Consider the following 19546-nt stretch of genomic DNA (forward strand, 5'->3'; position numbering starts at 1 on the left):
TAATGCAATGTACTTGTATAAATTACTGTTTCGATTGAATCTTTCTTTGTGCTTATACGTACAATCGTATATTCGCCTACAGGTTCATGTGGTACATGTACTACTACATGTATTGCATTCTATTTCTTTCTAATGCAGCTGTATAATATCGTGTAACACTGTTTAGCATTGCGAAAGTGTTTCTTTATTTGTTAGTACCTAACAGTTCTTTTAGCTTGCACTGATTACACTAGTATTCCCAAATGGGACCATGTTCTAGTCAAAATGGCTAAGGCCTCAAGCAGTCGTCACAAGTAAAAAGCTAGACTACAACATGCTCACATACGCCTATGCAGTGATAATTTGATCATTTTCTCAATCAATACAATGGTAAATCCAAAAGATAAAGTAAATGGTAAGCCTGCGAGAACCAGAGCTGCACAGGGATGGAGCATCAGCCGCCGGCACCAACATTTCGTGAAGCGGAGTCATCTTCAATGAAAACAAGACAACGTTTTGAAACAAGGGCACTCCACTCAGGCCAAAGCATAAGCCTGATTCTCCTGCGATTCTCCTACGAGCAGAAGGCACGGTCATAATCAGTCTACAGACTAATCGGCAATACACATGGGTACAATTAAGGTCCTTATTGTCACCATCCACTTGCCGAAAGCACCACTCCACGATCCCAGAAGTCTTTTTAAAAGCAGTTACTACACCCCTGTACCGAGTCAGTCGAACCCACTTTATGCCCAGACTCTTACTAACCCTAATCTAATCACCTCTGCTACCACTGCCTACATTTCTCTGCCATCAGAACCTTCTAGTCACTAGAATAGACCACTGGTCATGCGCTCTATGCATTACATGGCCGATCCGACTCCAGCTCTCACTATCAATCCATCGCTCGCTACACATCTGTTAGGTTCTATTCAAGCCTCTTTGTTAGGAGGAAGCCAGGTATTGATAAACAGCTTAAAGCCTGTGTCACACAAGACGACACAAGTTAGGCAGTGCAGAGAAAGAGTTATGAGTGTCGCTCCTTTCGTTTAATCAAATATACAGCATTGTCGCATTACTTTACCTCAAAGGATGACCACGGTGCACAACAGACACAAGGCACGCTCACATGAATGCAACAGAAGTATATTGAATCAACTTCAAGTGTATTGTGAGTTACGCAAATGAGGCAACTTGCCGGCCAATTGCATTGCATAAAATGCCCCAAACAGGAGTAGTACCGAGATGAAAAATGCATATGCCAGCAGCGCGTGTGAACAGAGGCACAGAAGTGCACTTTCTCACCGCTCTGGGCCCGATCCAGAAGTTGTCCGGTTCGTAGAAATCTACCTGCTGCAATGTTAGTGTCGTCACCATTACCTGCAAGGAACAAAAACCGTGTAGGTCAGCTGATGGGTGCTAAACTAACATGGACAATGTAGAAACACCATCCATTTCACCGTGAACAGTGAAGCGGACAAAAAAAATTATCGTCCGTTATATCTGAAAGTCTGTTGTACGCGGGTCCGTTGTAACAAGCATAGACTGAATCAGTTTAGATTGATAAAATGTTCTTTAAGAACCCCAGTTTCACTAATTTTCACTCTAATAGGTTGAATGCAAAAGAAAAGCTGAAGGTCAAAGTCTCATTTAAAAGAAATTGCGCCATGCACCAGCGCTGATACGACATGACTGTATAGTGTATGAGTAAGTAAAACTCATGCTTGGGCTAGTTGGTTCATGCTTGAATTAGTAAAGGCAAGGCGCAGAAGAACAGGACTCAAGAAGAACACAAACAACAGGACTGGTGCTGGTCCTGTCCTTTGTGTTCTTCTTGAGTCCTGGTCTTCTGTGCCTTGCCTTTACTAATTCAAGTATAGTGTATGGCACGGACCTTGCGTAAACTGTACGTAAGGTCTGTGTCCCTCTTGTCACAAAGTCCATGTTAGTGTTTCTGTGTTCCAGTTCTGCAGTGATATAAACCATATACAGTAGTTGTGCCATACCAACAAGCCTCTGTTGAAGCACTTCTAAATTATATGTCAGTGTCACGGATTTCTGGGTATGTTCTCGTATTTGGGCCGTTGTGGCTTTGTAAAAGTTTTCAAAAACTCGCTGAGTTCAGTCATTGGCTCTTTCAGAATACAATGTAGTTCACCTTTGACTATAAGAAATTAATGTGATTAATATATTAATATAATATATAATTAATACAAGGCCCAAGCAGACGGCATCAAAATCCACGACATCATGGCAAGCTGATGGCAGCATCACTGCCCATCTTTTTTTTCTGTTGTTTTATGCTTGCCATGCCTCTTCTTCTGGTGTGCCTCTTACATTCTCATGGTAAGAGTGACTTTTTCGGCATTGTTTAATACAGCTAAATTTAATTATATTACTATATGTGTTAATACTATAGTACATTATACTATATGTTAATACTAATACTAATACAGTTAAACTTCATTCCTTCCCTAGTGTCCCTTGAACTTGCACCCAGAGCATGGTAAGCAAGCGTTCTTGTATTTTGTTCCCACTGGCTGCCATGCTTGGGATTCGAACCCGTGACCTTGCGCTCAAGGGCAGAACGCAATAGCCACTGAGCTACCGATGCGGGTATCTGTCTAGGATATACAGGGTGTTGTCTGCGACGTTGGCACTTTCCAAGTTCCCAGATTTTTACAGGTTTTTCCCTCGAATGTGTTTAAGAAAATTCCCTAGCAGTCTGTAGGTTCAGGCGCAAGGAAAGAAATGGTGATCAATAGCTTGCCAAGTTGTTACAGCAGCCTATAACCTACAACAACTACTACACCTAAGCTATAAATCAGGTTGGATGCGCTATAACAATTGATTGAACCGAATGCTTTGCAACATTCCAAGCACCTGGCCAGGCTCACACTCACAAAGCCAACAAAAGACCCTGTTATTTGCAGATTGTGCAGGATCAGCTTAAAAAGAACTTTGCTTCCTTCTGGCATACCGATAGCTTTGCTATTAATACTCCAAGTACTAATTACCCCAATTTGAAGCAGAGGAAGTGAAAATTCATTTTTTCCCTGGAATGTTACAGAACCGTACTGATTTCCCCAATTCAAGGAAAACAGTGAAAATTAATCTTTTTCTTTTACAGAATCGAGAAGTTCCCCAAAAATTCCAGGTTTTCCTTGATCGCAGATGCCTGACCCAGTACTTTGTCCAGTGGCGACCTTTGCAGCAAACTGAGCTGCAAGTTCTGGCCCAGCTTTTGGAAGCACGTTTTTGGGCGCCAACTTAGGAGTTTAATCTCAGAAGGCATGACAGTGCGAAAGCGCTTGCAGGCTCAAAGCAACTCGTCTCACCAGGCTCGTCCTCTGCGTCTTGTGAAATCCGACGGGACCGAAGCCATAGACAGCCAGGGAGATGACGGTGATCAGGACCTGGACTATGGTCACCCAGTAGGTGAAGTACGGCCTGGACAAGAGATGTGAAAGTGAACGAATGCGAGTTTATTTCTAAAATTGGCAATCAACTTCAAGAAGAGGCAAGGAGCACCTGCACAGAGGTGCCTGACCCACACACAAGCAGCCATATAGTAACTATAAAGCAACACAAATTTTGTGCAACCATTTTGTAAATCAAACAAAGAATACTTGGTCTTCAAAAGGGACCTCAACACTAAGTTTTCTGGATTAAATTTCATATGTTAAATCGTACCTGTCCCACACCTAGCTGGCAAAATGTGAGAGCATTTGGTGTGGCAGAAAATCTGCACTTGAAATTTTTTTTTTTATGTAGCAGTTAAACCACACAGAAGTCTGGAAACATTGACAGGCAACAAAATGAAGTGCATCCTGCGTTGTCAATGTATGTGGTATATGCGTGGTTTTATTTTTACAAGTGCCTCTCGGCAGTCAACCCAAGATAGTTTCTGCAATCGCTCTGCAGTTCATGCTTTTTTTTTCTTGTGCAAGTGAAAGAATTATGGGCACAATGCAATGGGCAACGGCCTTCCTGTGCCGTTAGGTGTGAGAACGTGGTGCGGAGCAAGGAAAGTTCAACACAACGTACACACGGTTTTGGAACCTTTCAGAGCAGACGACACAATGGTGGCCCCACACACGTCGGCAACACACATGCCAAGTCAAAGTCGTAGTCGCTGCTGATAGAGGGAGATGCTTAGAGGCAGCGATCTCAAAATTGAAATTTCGCGCTAAAATGTGCGTCGAGAGCCCAGTTATTTAGCAGGGAAGGAGTTTGGACGTGTTGGTGGGATACACACAAACTGGGATACATAGCGCAAGAATGGCACAAGCAGGAACACGGGACGTGTTCTGCTTTGTCCTTGTGCCATTCTTGCACTATGTATCCCAGTTTGTAGGACGCCCAGTTCTGTTTTTTTTTTTTTTTTGTGAGTGCGAAACCATACTGGCCCCTCTGGTCTCAGTTACAGTGATAAACTGAGAAGAGCTGAACGACCACGTCATTGCCCTTTCAATCAATGGCTGTGAAACTCAAAGACATCCCAAGTGATTACAGGAGGCTACAACTTGTGTGCTCAGAGAGAGGCAGGTGTGCACTCCCCCTCTCCCTCCCCTCCGAGGGGACTGGTAAGTGCGAGAGCTCACCTGTGGTCCTCGATGTCCTCCAGCTGCTGCCGCACGTCCTGCGTGATGCGGTCGCGCCGGAAGCTTCTTTGCAGCAGTTTCCCCACCATGCCCATCCCGTACTGGCGCCGGTTGGAGTTCTCTAGGCACCAGTCGATCACCTGGTGCGGCAGCAGCGATGGACGATGTCGTAAGAACGCCACCACAGGCTGACTTATCATAACTACGTCATACTTGAGGCAACATGGCAGAAGCTATGCAAGCAGTGCGGTTACAGAAGTCTCACTCCCCGTGTTTCGCGCTGCGGTTGCTTTTTTACTTGCGACACTTTCTGCGGGATAACTACTGCACTTGTTGCAGCTACAACTTGTGGACATGAGGTTATGTCGAATCTTTCTGCTGACAGTACGCATCACACAATGTTTTAGTCGCAAGCACAAGTGGTGCACTGTGGCCACTGGTTGTAGAAAAGGGTCCCTACACTTGTTCAGTAGTAACTGGGTTCATATCTGTGATGCCTTTGATGTAATAATTATGCTATTTTTCGCGACACAAAGGTATGAGGCTTAGTGTTACACCAAATCGCACTACACATACCTACACCTTTCTCTCACGTGCGACGCACTAATTCTTGGTCGCCCATGCGAGCAGCGAGAGAGCCTAGCAGGCCTTGTAGCACCGCCTACCACATATGCCATGGAGTACAAGGAATGATGCGAGAACTCTGGTCGTACCTTATCACCGATGCGGTTCATGCCAACGGAGAGGCGTCCGTCCGTGACATCCTCGTGGACCGAGGCGGGCCTCTTCCACCGGGTGGACTCCTTCCGCTGGCCCTGCACCGTGGGCGCTGCGGTGGTTCGGCGGAACGCCAGGTGCGGAGGTGGCTCCACGGGGGTGCGAGGCGTTGGCCACACAGGCGCGGCAGCCGCCGCTACGGCCGACGCCGATGGCGTGGCACTCGGCGTCTTGTCGAAGAACACGTCGTCCACCAGCTCGTCGGAGGGTGCGGGCATCTGCAACGTAGGTGGGGGAACGTATTTCGGCCAAACGTGTTCACAAGCGCAGCCAGGATGCAAGCTACTGTGAGAAGGGAAGCGGCATTCGGACGGTGCCAGCGAACAAATTATGTCCTGCTGCAACTTGGCATATGCACTAAGAACTTTATCTTAGTTACAGACACCACTGTCTCCCACAGCGCATTCACACAAAGGTAGGAATCCAGATTTTTCGTGGCTGACGGTGCGTGGCGTGACTACACGTCACGGATTGCTGTTGCAAGCAGCTCTGTCACGATGCCCATGGACAGGAAACGCCAAGCTATTTCTCACATTTGGATTCTGGTGGTTGAACATTGTGTATTTAGCCTAGGATACTTTTGGTGATAATTGCAGTCATTTTGCCAACAGCATCACTTTCGAGGAAACAAATGCGTACTCACAATGTTCCAATATGTATAAAACAACAGCCATTATAGCCAGCTGTCATTGCCTCACAACCTTCCCCTTGACGTTACTGTCAAACAAACCTGCAGCTACTACTTGCACACAGTGCTGGGTAGAGAGCAGCAACATTTTTCCTGCTCTGTCGCCTGCTCGCCTCGTTTATTGTGTTCATTCTCTTCATAGCTGGATGCTGCTGCATAATTATTGCCTGCAGAACAGCTGTCTATGAAACCATCCATTGTGTGAATACACTTTAAGGGAGACATTGCTGGCGGAGGTATAGCATGTCGCTTCGTTCACAACTGATAAACCTGGCAGTATTCGCCATGCTCTATCTATACCTTTATAGAATCAACCCATGCTTTATAAAGTTACCTTACAATGTGAATGGCAAGCAAGTATGCAAAAATTATAACAAAATAAGATGAGAATTTCTGCTGAGTAAATCTCTTCTTCCCCTTCAGAAAAAAAAAAGAAATGAATGGAGAAAGCGAGAAAGTGAGAGATATAGTCACTCGGCAGCAGTGATAGCAGGAGACGACTTCTCCAACTGGCACTGGAATGCACAGCCTTATGCTTAGTAGTAAGCTACTGTCAAGTGAGCCCTTTCACGAAACTTTCTTCAGTGAGTTCCTTGAGTGCCCCGCACGTGGGATGACGGACTAACCTGGGAGAGGCTGCTGAGGCTGCTGCCCTCGGGCACAGCTTCGGGGATGTTGACGTCTTCCGCCGAAGGCATGAAGCTGCGGCGAAGGGAGCCCCGCCTTGCCAGCTGCGGTCCTGCCGACAACCGCTTCCGCACCTCCTGAGAAACAGAAATCGCCCTGCTTAGCAATGTCGTAACGCAGCAACATACCTGCTAACCTGCGAACATTAAACCTCTGCCATATCATGCTAACATCTTTTGCTTCCTCTGACAGAATAAACTCGCACCTGCTTGCACTGCGCCAAGGATTGTGTGCTGCCATCTACGAGAAGCACGACAAAGCACCGAGACGAAACCAACTCGTCGGCGGCATTGCTAGAAAAAGAACGGTACCGCTGACGAGCTGAGCTCGTCCTTGGTCTTTCTTTTTTCTTTACCAAAAATACATGGACAAACCCAGCTTGGCCATGGCAAGGATGGGGGTTAAAAATGCGTAAAAATCCCCCAGGCATGACACACGGGAAAGGGGAATAGCAAACATTCCTTTTTTTTTTTAAGTTTGCCCTTAGCACGCACTTTCTGCGAGATGAATACGCACTTCGACAATTCACCTTCGGCACATATTGTGGAGCGTCAGGGCAGTGGGAGAGGAGAAGAAAGGAGGTCAGGCACACAACTTATTTTACGTAAAACCCGATGCGACATTACGAAAACCGTAGAATGAGCCCTAACTTGTAAACTTGACAGGAAATTCGGGACAGTTGGCAGGTATGCATTACAGCTGCAAAAAAGATGGAAAGCACTTTATTCAAATGCGCAAAGGTGCTTAGAGGTGCTGACAATGCTTTAAAGGGCAAAGTCAGGAATATGACACTAGCCGCTGAGTTGAAAGTCCACGATGGATTGTCTCCCATAATTCCTTCTGTGTTAAGTGCTATTCGTTACTGCGTGCTATGGATTCAAACAAATTGTCGCACAAATCATGCGACTAGTATAGCCTTGAAATTAAAATACCAGATGTCGAGGAAACTAGCGCACAAATGATTCAACCTTTCTGACACCCACTGCAATGTTATGTGTCGCTTGCAGCAGCAAGCATATCGACAACAAAGGAGGAAGTCACCAAAAGAGATGGTTTCACAGTTTACTGCTAAAAAACTAATTAATACCTCTGATCAATGTCTGCATGTACTTCGGATATGTCATTTTAGAGCTGTGTCACTTTCTTCTGATGGCTGTTTTACTACAGAGGCCCGCATGATCATCTTTTTTCACCACTTGCCAAATTGCTATCCCACTGCATCATCCTTGAGCCAAATGGGACCCTTCAAGCTGCCTTTTTCATCATTCCGCAAGACTGTTTTAAACAAAATTTTCATTTCGACTGAAACTAATTCCTGAAATAAATTGCGAGACCTTGCTTGCATCTAACATGGTGTGTTAGGCACATATCACGCCGGTCACAATCAGCCAAACGACCATTCCCTCACCGTCGTGAGGAAGGTGAGACCGTCCCAGGTCATCTTGTAGACCGGGTCTCGGTGAAACGGCTCCGCCGCAGTCTCCCTCGCGGAGACCGTTCTCCGCACGACCGAGTCCTGGGTGTCGTCCACACGAAGAGGTTGTAGATGCGATAGGTGCCAGTCCTTCGATCGCATGTACTGTTCCTGTGAGCCATTCAGTGAGGAAAAAACAAAGAGCCAACATGAATACACTGATGTTCAGAACATACTGCCATGCCACAATGAAATGCGAACCCAAACAGAGTAAAACTTTGCTTCAGCAAACGTCACAGATGAAAAAAGAAAGAAGGTTCTGCAGTCATTATTACAGTGCTCAGGATATTTGGCCCAAGACACTCAGGGCGGCCAAACACATACCAAATGTTTTAGGAAATTATGCCTGCTCGGTAATAAACGACAAATGCTTCCCTGTTTATCCATTTCTTTTACTAGACAAGCCTCAAGGCAAATCCCCCAGTTAAAAAGGTTAGAAGGGATTGACTTCTTACCTGATGTACCGAGTACTTCTTGACATTTACAAGCATCATACTTCTACACTGAAAGCTGTGCTCCAACTCAACATGTGATCCAAAAAGAAGCCGATATACCAGAAATTCCCCACAAATGGTCGTTTAAAACAAATTGCAAAGACAAATTTAGCCAGCTGGTGGCAATTAACACAACTGATTAAACCCTTACTGCATACTAAACAGGTATACCAAGAAAGGGGACCCCATGAAGAAAGAACGAACTCAATTGAGCACAGCTCAAAGCTCTCACGACAGCCTATCCATGCCAACAAGGAAAGCGTGTGGTGCATCAAGCAACAGATGTGCTAGCTTTCCGGAAATAAGTCTGAGCACACATGACCTACATACACGACAAACGAAAAAAAGAAAGGCAGGATAAAAAAATAAAAGTGAGAAATAACAACCATGCGCAACAGGCACACAGGTGCAAGCAGAAGCCAGGGAATTTCTTTTTTCCCCAGTCCACTTGCCGATTTCAAAATAATGATTCACCCGCCACCGACCAAATGTGGATGGAATTACCATATTAACTCTGTTCTAACACACCCTCATTTGTAACCGGCACTTGATTTTCACGTTCAGGAATTAAAAACACAATAGGCTTGGGTGTTCAATTACCATATTTTCATTGTAAGAGAGAAAATAAGGGTAGTTTGCTCTCGCTTGAAAAAAAGCTTTCGCTGAATCCAAGGAACATTAAGATGGGAGACACCCTTCATCCCTGTCAGACAGTTCCTTATTGCTATACAAACAGTGCATAGCAACTCATCTTCGATGCCGTCTATGGGATTTGTGTATCATATTTTTTAAATTCCTTGCAGACTATGGCAACCTAACAAGCTTACAAAGTGGGCACAGAGCAGCGGGTCGCAGGTCCTAAGGCTGCAGCTTAGACATGGACTGGTATGGATTACAACAACCTTGAATGCCATCGACGATAGCTTGTCATTATTGCAGCTGTGGTTTCAAACTCGATTCTAACGTGCGTGCATGTTAGTTTTTCGTGAATTAAAAAAAAGAAGAAAGTGCATGCTAGATTGGAGTAAACATGGTTTAGTATTCACTGGCTTGGAAAACAGCAGGCACCAGCAAACTTTATCTGCATTTCACTTGATTACTATGGATCTCCGGAAGCTCCTGTAGAGGTATCTCTGAACTGTCATCGCGTTAGTTTCACTTGCGATTATGCATCCCCCCCCTCACAGTGAATTACACTTTTACCCTCTGGAGGAGCTATCTGAATCTTCGAGTAGGCCTTCTGACTGCACTCACATTTCGCAAGATTAGCAAGCGCAGGTCGAGACGCAACTTTTCTCGTAGTGGGTACGTTGCCATTAAAATTTGTGACATATTTTTTAAGTTGTAGAGCTTCTCACACAGAGAAGGATGACAATTACCAAGTACCGTGGTTGGGAAACGTTTAGAGGATGCCTTTAATTTGATACTAAAATTGGTCTCAAAAAGCCGGGCCGGGCATTATCTAAATTATCATGATGACGTGACACCACAGAGCATTGATTTGCTGGCGTCGAGTAGCCGTAAGCCTGGGTACGACGACGTTGATCATAAACTGAAAATAAACAAGACTGCTGTGCGTGCTTCTCCTGGCTGCGCCCATACGTGACAGCCATGATGATCGCATAAAAAGAGTGGGACGGCGTAGCGTGACGTTTTGATGCGCCCACCTGGTGGGTAAGAGAAACCGAGAGTGGTTCTTAGAAACAGGCATTAGTATAGTAAGTTATTTCAGGCACTCAGATGCATGCCAGCTTTTTTTTCTTTTTTCTTCTTTTTTTTTTGCAGTTTAGAGGGATTCCTTGATTGTATTAAAAACAAAACGTCTAAAATGTCCTGTCAGTGCTCATTTAAACCTTTCCGGGTACGATTTTTTTTTTTTTTTTTTTTGTAAGTGAAGTGAATTTCATATTGCGTACACCTGAACGACAAAAGTCAGGAAAAAATGAAGAAAAAGCTTCCACTGGAGTTCATGGCAACTAATCGAAGGTTTTTCTGGCGACCTGCCGAAAAATTTGGTGGGATGTAAGCGGCAGGTGGTTCTTCAGACTTAATTCACAACCATAACGGCGCGAAGTGTGGCCACAGAGGACCATGAGGACCACTTTTGTTTGCCACCTAAGACAGGTTATGTCCTTTAGGCATAAAGTTTCAAAAATACAGCGCAGAGACCTGACCCAAGTGCAATGCAGTGTGTGAACATCTGCAAAATTTGAGGGAGAGCCATTTATTTATCTGCGGCACGAAGTCAACTACTAATTATGTAATCAGCATTGTCGACACTCACGTTTCTGAAAAATATTGTGTGGAAACTACTGACGATGACTGTCAGATTAAGCGAACAGCCAAATGCTTCTAGAAATAAAAATGCCTTATTAAATGAATGACGGGCTAGAAGGCGCATATTTGCTGCAGTGAGGTTAATTAGGTAGCGTTTGTTGTTTCGTAAATTCCATAGAAAACAGAGCCGTTAGCCAGTAGCGTGATGGAACATGGTTATAACAACGCGTTTTGAGGACAGGACACAGAAAGAATGCACACAGGACAGACGCCGAATGCAAAAGCGCGCAGAAAAGCATGTTGCACCCCCTGTAAGCTGCCAAAAGTAGGGGGCATACTGCACTCTGCGCTCTTGTGGCAAATGTTACGTCAGCCAGACTGGTCGTTGTGTTAATGACTGTTTGAGGGAGCATCGATCAAATGTGCAAGCTCTCGTAGCGGGGGGTCACTTGGCTGACCAATGCAAAAGGTGCCCCTGTACTCCAGTGTTCAGAGGCACTTGTATACTAGGAAGCTTCAAAGCTCAAAAACAGAGGGAATTGTTTGAGGCATTATGTATAAAAAAAGAAGGAGAAAGATGCATTAGCACTGCATCCCCTAATTTATCAAGAAGAGAAGAGATATATTTGCAGAATAAGTATCGAAGTGTGTGGATATGAAGAGCATAGAAGGTGTTATACCGTGGTTAAATATGTGTCTTTAATGTTGCGCAGATCAGGACTTTGAGTAGTGAACTGGGACATGATGACCTGCTTTGTGTTGACAATGTGTGTGTGGCGATGTTGTTTGCAATGTTTTTGTGCAGCAACTGCTGCTTGTGTAATTCTTTCCTCAGTAAAGCTCTGTTGAAGTTTGGCGTGTGTCCTGTGTGCATTCTTTCTGCATCCTGTCCTCAAAACTCACCGTTATAACCACGTTCCCTCAAGCCAGCAACCAACTAGCTCATCTAAGTCTGTTAACATCTGTAGCGATAGCATAGGTGGACATCATGTACATCTGGAAGAGCTATAACAGCTGGCATTCACTGACAAATGCGTCTCGCAACTGGGTTACCAGAAAGCATGCTCCCTTTGCATTGGCGCCTTCATATCGGATATGAAAGTCCAACCTACAGCCGCACGCCACCAGCCACGATAACCGGCCAAACAGCCGAAGCTCGCTTTAATAGTTTTGTTGTTTGTTCTTTTCTATGTCAGATATTTCCTGCAAGAACCATGTTATTCCTAAAGGAATCACCGGACCAGGAAAGGTTAATGTCACTAATTACACCCGTGTGGCAGGGTTGTTATTCCTCTCCCAAACAAGAGATGTGCACTTAGATTACACAAGTACACTGACCTTGATCTCGCCGTAGCGCTTGCTTAGCAGTCGCTTTCTCCGCAGCGTCCATCGTTGGCAGCTTTCGGGTGCAGACTCCTCGTCGAGGCCGAAAAACGACGCTGTGCTTTTTCTCACGTATCTGCGAAAGTGTAGATGACAAGAAAACAGTGTTACAAACGAGAACGCGAGCCTACAAAACCAAATGTTCTCGAGGAATGCCCGCAGAAACTGCCCTGCGTTTTGCTATGACTGCATGCCATCATCAGCGGTACATTTAGCTAACCTGTGGCACCGCATCTTGGCTCGTATCTGCAAAAGTCGTCTGCATTTCGAGAAAGAGCTCAGAAGCCTTAGATGCACTTAGAGTACCCAATAAGACTTGTTGCAAACAATAAGAATACAAGTAAGCATTGAATGCAGAGGCCCAGCTTGGGTGTGAATGTCACAGTGATGAGAGCGTCCTGTGATATGACCCGCCGTTTCCCGTGGCTTTACTTAGAAAAATACACAACATATTCCCAATAAATGGTTGTCAAATAACATCTTTAGACACACTTTTTTCGTCATACTCTAAAAGTTCAAAGCAACTTCTCAGACAGCCTTCTCTTTTCTTTTCTTTCTTTTAAACATGAAAAGCTACGTCCGAATTCCATTAACACCTGAAATGAACGCATAAGCACACGCACCCCCTTCGAAATGGGCTAGTGGCAAGCACCACCCAACCACATTTTTTTTTTTCTTTCTGTAGCGTCATGCCGTGACCCTTAAGATTCACTGTTTGTGGTAAAAGCCATTGAACCTTGCAGAATTTTTATACACTATACTAACGCATCATTGTTTGCATTATCTTCATTTTTCCATTTATGTTATGACACCTAGTGATGTGCGAATTCTGAGGCTTTAACCTGACTACACAGAAGTGATCCAAGGTTAAAACCCACCTCTTGATGGTTTCACTCCGTGACAGCTTGGGCCTCCGTCGGACTTCGACGTCGTCGTCTGCCGCCGCCGCCGCACCCATTGGCACCATGGCAGACGACATCGAGGATGGCACAGATGACCCACGCGAGCCACCGTATGGCTGCTGGGATGGTGGTGGGTAGGTGTGGTGCATGGCTGCCGTCTGCTGCGTCTGCTTTTGCTGCTGCTGCTGTTTTTGCTGCTGCTGCGTCCGCGCCGGCGGGAGGGTTCGTGGCGCGGGCACGGGAAACTGTCCGGCCTCGTACAGCGGGTTTTCGATGAGGTCTAGCGTTGGCGGTCGGCCCCCTAGAACGAGACGGCCCCTCCGGAGGCCCCGTGGGGGGCACTCCATGTCAAGGGGACCGCGCAAGTCGCCGCGCCGTCAATGGTGACCCCGGATTCCTGGCCTCCTGATGGTTGATAAGTAAAAGAAAGAGAGGGGGGGAGGGTTAGGTACTGTCAGAACAACTTCACAAGCAACTTCTCAAGAGCAAGATGTCACACCCCAGCTCATCGGGTAACCAAAGGCAGCGAAGCCTCGCATTACATGTACACGCTAAAATCCCGCTGATATTACATTTACTGGCAAAACCACAGCCGAAAGAATGCATTCCAGGTAGCCTTAATTTGTCCATATTACAGTTTCCCAATATAGTAGGTTCTGAAAGTGAAATTAGACCTTCACATTATTTGCTGATAGTCAACCTGAGAGCACACTCTGTTTCCCACTGGAACAGTGATGGGGCGCAGCTAATTGCGATTCGCTTGATGCATTCCTCAACAGTTTTATTTCCAAATTTGAAATTTAAACCTTCGTAATCTTGCACTCTGCAACCACTTCTGCTCAAAATTCTGTCTTATGTCAACACAATGTCAATGATGATGATGGAATAATTAAAAACATGGTTGAAAAATCACAACAAACACTAGGTTTTAAGTTTTTTACTGCTGTTATATTAGGGAGGAAAGAAAGCAGTACATAATTCAAATGTTCCATGTACTTAATGATAAGAGGTAACATTTCAGTACTATTATACTTCGGACCCCATTCTGTCAATGTGTATAAAAGACCACTCAAACACTACCACTACCACTACTACTACTACTACTACAAATGAGCACTGGAAGTGGAGAGGAAACTTGGGAGGCAAAACCAGCACACATCCATCTCACTTAAGCTATGTTTACAGCGGGGTGCTTTGTGCTAAACTCCTGCGAAATTCCCTTCATGTGAAATGCCGTGCTGTTCCCATCTCTCACTCAAGAGCACTGCCGGCGTCGCGGGTGCGGCGGCAACCTTTGGAGTTGTACCGATAAGCTGCAGATAAGTAGAGTGGACAAAGCATGTTGACTACTATTTGCATTGCCGACCGCGTGTCAGCGGGCCCACACGACTTCCTCACTGCGTTCCCACTGGCCTGCGAGTAGTGGCACTTCCTAGAGCAATCGACGCCCCAGGAAACTTACACCTGTTTTCTTTTTGGTGCTATCATAGTTGGACCCCATAAGCTGTCCCTTTATCTTATATTGTAGTTGATCCCCAACAACAGTAACCACTGTGTTATATCGCTACAATGATGAAGTAAAACATTAACGAAAGACAGATAAGAAGAATGCACCACAGCTGATATCGAACCTGTGAGATCTCCCCCATCAAAAACCGACACACCAGCTGACTGCACCTCAGAGAGCTCTTGTGGTTACCAAATACTTTCCAAAGTGATTTAATCAAAATTGCGAAGGAGCGGCAATGGCTACGCAACATTTCCTCAAACCGAGAAATTGTTACTTAATCTCGGCACACATATAGCCGATAATAGAACGGTATGTGCGACCACAAGATACAGTCATGCCTACAGATCCATCTTGTTTTCAATACACACTTCAAGCATTTCTTGGAACTAAGAATGTTTTGACGGCACTAGGCGCAGTTTCTAGGTTACTCGCTTAAATGTCCGCTTATCCTTGGCTAGCTTGCGTTGCTCTGCTTTCTATTTATGTTAGTGTAGTGATATTATTCTCCTATGAAAGCCTCTTTGTAGATGCAAAAGATCTGCAGATGTAGATCTGTAGATCTGCAAAAATCTTACGGATGTTTTGCATTTGTTTTTTAAATCTAAATATTTGACACCACTATGATGCTGCGCACATACTTTTAACTAAGTTTTGAAACATATGTATGTGTAAGATTCACCCCCTCTTTCCTTTGGTGCGTTCAAAATAAACAAAAATAAATAACTCCCAAGGTAAAAGAAGTTAGGTTACATAAGTTACAAGAGGCAGAAGCAGATGTTGCCCTTTTCCTTAGCAAAAGTGGAGAATAACATTTTCCGGGACATTGCATTGCTTTTTCGCGATTCCCATTAAAAACATATTAGTAGTGGGGTTTTACTGCCATTCAATACGCTATCAGATTCTTTTTTATTGGCTTCAGCAATAGATGGGCCTTTACGTGAAGTCATCTAACCAGAAAGCTTCACTTATAAAAGCAATATGGAGGGTTATCCTCGGACTGTCTTGCTGCCTTACAAAAAAGGGTGCCGCTTACCGCCCTATTCTGATCTTTTCTGCTCCACATTAATTCTCGACTGTGGAAAAATTACACTGCCTTTCTGACGGTGATTTTCTCTGCAAGCAGTGGTACATTTGACTGGTTCCCCAGAGTGCTCAAACTTGGATTTCAACAGTACAGTGCCCACTATGAACTGAAATTTGAGAAACTGTACGAAACGTTTGGCCAGTCTTCAAAGCAATCAGCAGCCGCAAGTGGAAGCGTGTCAACACTCCTGCTGTAAGCAGACATGGCGAATGAACAAGACACGCAACCCACTGCTACCGCCATGATTGCTACCGCCACGCGACCGTAATCTGGCTGGATCTCAATCGCGCCTTTCGGGCTGAAGTTGCGAGCACCCCGAAGGCGCTGCTCTCAGCCGGAATGCGGCGCTCTGAAGGACCATGGAAATGTGTTCCGAACACCTGATTTTGACCAGCCAAATATAAAGCCCATTGCCAAAGCACTCTAGGGCACTCGAAAGCGACCAGCGAAATGTATCGGCATAAACTGAAACGTGAACTGAAGATGATTAGCCAGAATGCCTGTTATTCACAACTAGATGGAGTGCAACCTGCAATCACTCTGTAACTGGTTTATGAGCATGAAGTACTTCCAACTGTACATTTTGAAGTCTGAATTAAGCAGCTGTTACAAGTACTGGCAAACCTGGAGACAAAGCAATGCACTGAAGTAGTTTTGCAATTGTTCACATCGAAATTTATGCTGCTGAGTACCGACACTAGTCATTCTCTTGACGTTAAACAAACTATGCAAGGTTCCAGGGTTTCTAAAACGATAATCTAACAGCATGACTTGATTCCATGTTCTCCATAGCAGTAGGTTGGCAAATACGTTATAATACACCAGGACTGGTAAAAGCTAACTGGTGGTTGTGACCACAGACCATCAACAATATCAGGCTGATTTATGAGGGCTCATGAATTCAGAGGTTGATGCAAGTCCCTTACACTGGGGCATCTGTCAACCATAGGAATGAAATAAAGCAAAGCGCAAATTTCAAATGGGACCGAAAGCAAGACAGGACACAGGACAGGCACTAGGATTGAAAAACATTATAAAATAAGTCACTAAAAATTGATCTAGTTTACATCTGTCATTTACTTAAGTGAACAACAGCTGCAGGAGGCGGCTGTGGGCACTATTAATTTGTGTTCAAATAGCAGTTCCTGTAAACGTGCAAGCACGAACAACTCTTGCAGCTTTTTACTGTGTAATTCTCGTGCTAAGAAATCCCCCTGCTGGAACTTTCCTTTTAAGGATGGCAAATCAAGACAAGAAAAATATTGAGCCTCAAGTGGAAACCTGAAGTTTCCATTCACATTGGCACCACCATGTGCAATACAGCTCACTCTTACAGAAACGGCTACCTTGTAAGAAAGCCAATGTCACGCTTACCGATAGGCAAATGTGGCTGATAGGATTAATTTGGCTCATATTTATGCATAAAATATAGTCTGCATGCATTCATGCCCTAATTCAGCTGTAATTAGCAGCCAAATTCACTTGCTAGGTGTCCCCTTCAGGATTAAAAAAAGAAAGTGAACCGAATTCTGGAATTTCAGATGACAAAAACTATGATATGATTATAAGGCAGGCTACTGTGGGGCATTTTGGATTAATTTTGACCACCTGAAGTTTTTTAATGAGTGCCTAAATCTAAGTACACGAGTGTCACTATTAGAGTGAACCCATAGTATCAATACCACGGCAGTATTTTATCACCAAGTATTTGAAAAGGGTTCTTAGAATGAGAGACAAGGTAAAGACAGAAGACAGAACATGTGCGCTGTATAACACAGTGACAAAAAGACACTAAATGGAAATATTAAGTCAAGCTAGACTAAGAAATAGGGAGTCTGTAATACCCAACTCATTATTCACAGCGAGAACAGAGCCTTTGTAAGCGAGGAAACAACAAAAATGAAAAAAGAAATCAGAGTGGCGTCATCTATCCTGGAGTACGGCATCTGTGGTATCAGGAAGATGGCACACCAACGCTGACATGGCGAGGTGACACGTAACCGTTGGGCCACCTGAACAAAGAGAAGCCCTCAAACGCGGAGGCACCTGAGAGCAAACAAATGCGATGCTTCTGAGGTTCGTGGCGTGGCTGTTGGCCAGCCCTGTGATCCTTTGTTACATACCGAAGGATGACGTCACGGTGACATAGAGTTACATAAGGTGGCCAGACTAAAGTGCTGGCTCAAGCAGAAGTGAAGCCGAAACTGACAAACTACGATGCAATAGTATCTCTCATGATGTCAGCACTGTCCGTTAAACAGTAGCACGCCCTCTGTAACGCCCGCTGATTCACAGAGAGTGGCACAGAGGGAGGTCACATGGGTGATTACATCATCTGTTTTTGGTGAAAACGATTCAAATTGAGAAGCAGAAGTGGCACCTTCGGTGGCATATTTCTACATGACAAAGTCATATATTGGCATATTTGTCATGTAGACAAATAATATACATAAAGATACACTTGTGGGCAAATAATCTACTGGTATACCTTGGCCTAATATTTTCCTTGAATGTCCCCTCAATGAAACACCGAAGAAGGTATTGCAACAGCGATATACAAACGAGCATGCAAGTGCTGTGAGGACACTTGCACCTTTACCTTGACTCTTGTTCTACGTGCCCTTTTCCAAAATTAATCAGCACAATCTTTCCGCGCTTGCTATTGTTCTTCTTGATGTTAGTGGTGTCAGTTCCCAGGTCAATGCTGCTTGATGACAGAGTAGTCAATGCAGAAAGAAAGAAAAAGAAAAGGGAGAGGGGAAAGAAAACGGAAAGGTAAATAAATGAAGCCGGTTGAGAGAACTGTCGCAATCAACTATGGCTCCACAGCTAAACAAAACACGTGTTCTGACAGGTCCCTTTTCTTTTCTGCTGTTACTGTCACCCATCTGTCAGCGACGTGCTGCCACCTGCTGACTGAATGGGATTGTTTGTTCCACTGGGGCTGTCGGAGTGATTGAAGTGGTTCACACAGAGAAGTTGTTATCTTTATGTGCATTCGCTATTTGCGCATGGTTCTGCACCACTCTTTCATTCCAGTTCTATTATGCATGTTTCGTTTGCCCAATTTCTTTCCTTCGCCTGCATGACAGAAGCTTGCGTAACTTGAATGACTGAAGCCCGTATAGAGCGTTACAATTGAACGAATGGGCTCAGTGGTTTGAGCTCAACGAAAAGGGCTTAAGTGAGACAGCATTCATAAAACCTTTTTTTTTTTTCTCACTCTGATTACTGGTAGGCAATGCAGAACCTACACTGATTCGGTCGTAATTCCAACAATGAGTATGCAGTATACTCTGAGAACATACTTATGAAGGCTGGCTTGTACATAGTGTAACATGAAACCAGCATGAAAATGGGAATCGGTGAATAAAAGAAAGAATGAGTGCCAACTAACAAGCATTAGATTCATTATCGGCTCATTCTTCAAACAGTAAACACAAGGTAAAGGCAAGCAATAAAGGTGACTGACCTTCTGACTAGTGCTAGTTGTTTGTGATCTATCGAGCTCTGAGCAGTGAGAGAGGCAGACGAGAGAATGAACGGGACAGGGCATGCGTCGTTTGCTCCCTATGTGTCTTTCATGCTGTCCACAGAATAAAGGAGCATTGTTTATATAAGCAATAATTACACATTATGCACATCTGTAGTGCCCTGAGAACATTCCAGATAAATAAAGCGACAAAT

The 19546-nt window shown here is 44.6% G+C and overlaps 1 protein-coding gene across 3 annotated transcripts in view; it reads right to left on the reverse strand.

The window, feature by feature from the left end:
- Positions 1-19546, reverse strand: part of rho-5 (rhomboid-5) — a 50139-nt gene that overhangs the window by 23919 nt on the left and 6674 nt on the right. For 2 of the 3 annotated variants that reach the window (XM_075701649.1, XM_075701651.1), the window contains exons 2-9: positions 13242-13670; positions 12319-12439; positions 8144-8320; positions 6675-6812; positions 5297-5578; positions 4584-4723; positions 3318-3429; positions 1285-1359 (exon numbers count right to left, since the gene is read on the reverse strand). In XM_075701649.1, the coding sequence (XP_075557764.1) occupies positions 1285-1359; positions 3318-3429; positions 4584-4723; positions 5297-5578; positions 6675-6812; positions 8144-8320; positions 12319-12439; positions 13242-13612 (1416 nt within the window). In that variant the 5' untranslated portion in view covers positions 13613-13670. Of the gene's footprint in view, positions 1-1284; positions 1360-3317; positions 3430-4583; positions 4724-5296; positions 5579-6674; positions 6813-8143; positions 8321-12318; positions 12440-13241; positions 13671-18458; positions 18564-19546 lie in introns of all 3 variants that reach the window. The other variant, XM_075701650.1, reaches the window with a different exon arrangement.

Source organism: Dermacentor variabilis, chromosome 8 (genome assembly GCF_050947875.1).
Source record: "Dermacentor variabilis isolate Ectoservices chromosome 8, ASM5094787v1, whole genome shotgun sequence".
Classification (NCBI taxonomy): Eukaryota; Metazoa; Arthropoda; class Arachnida; order Ixodida; family Ixodidae; genus Dermacentor; species Dermacentor variabilis.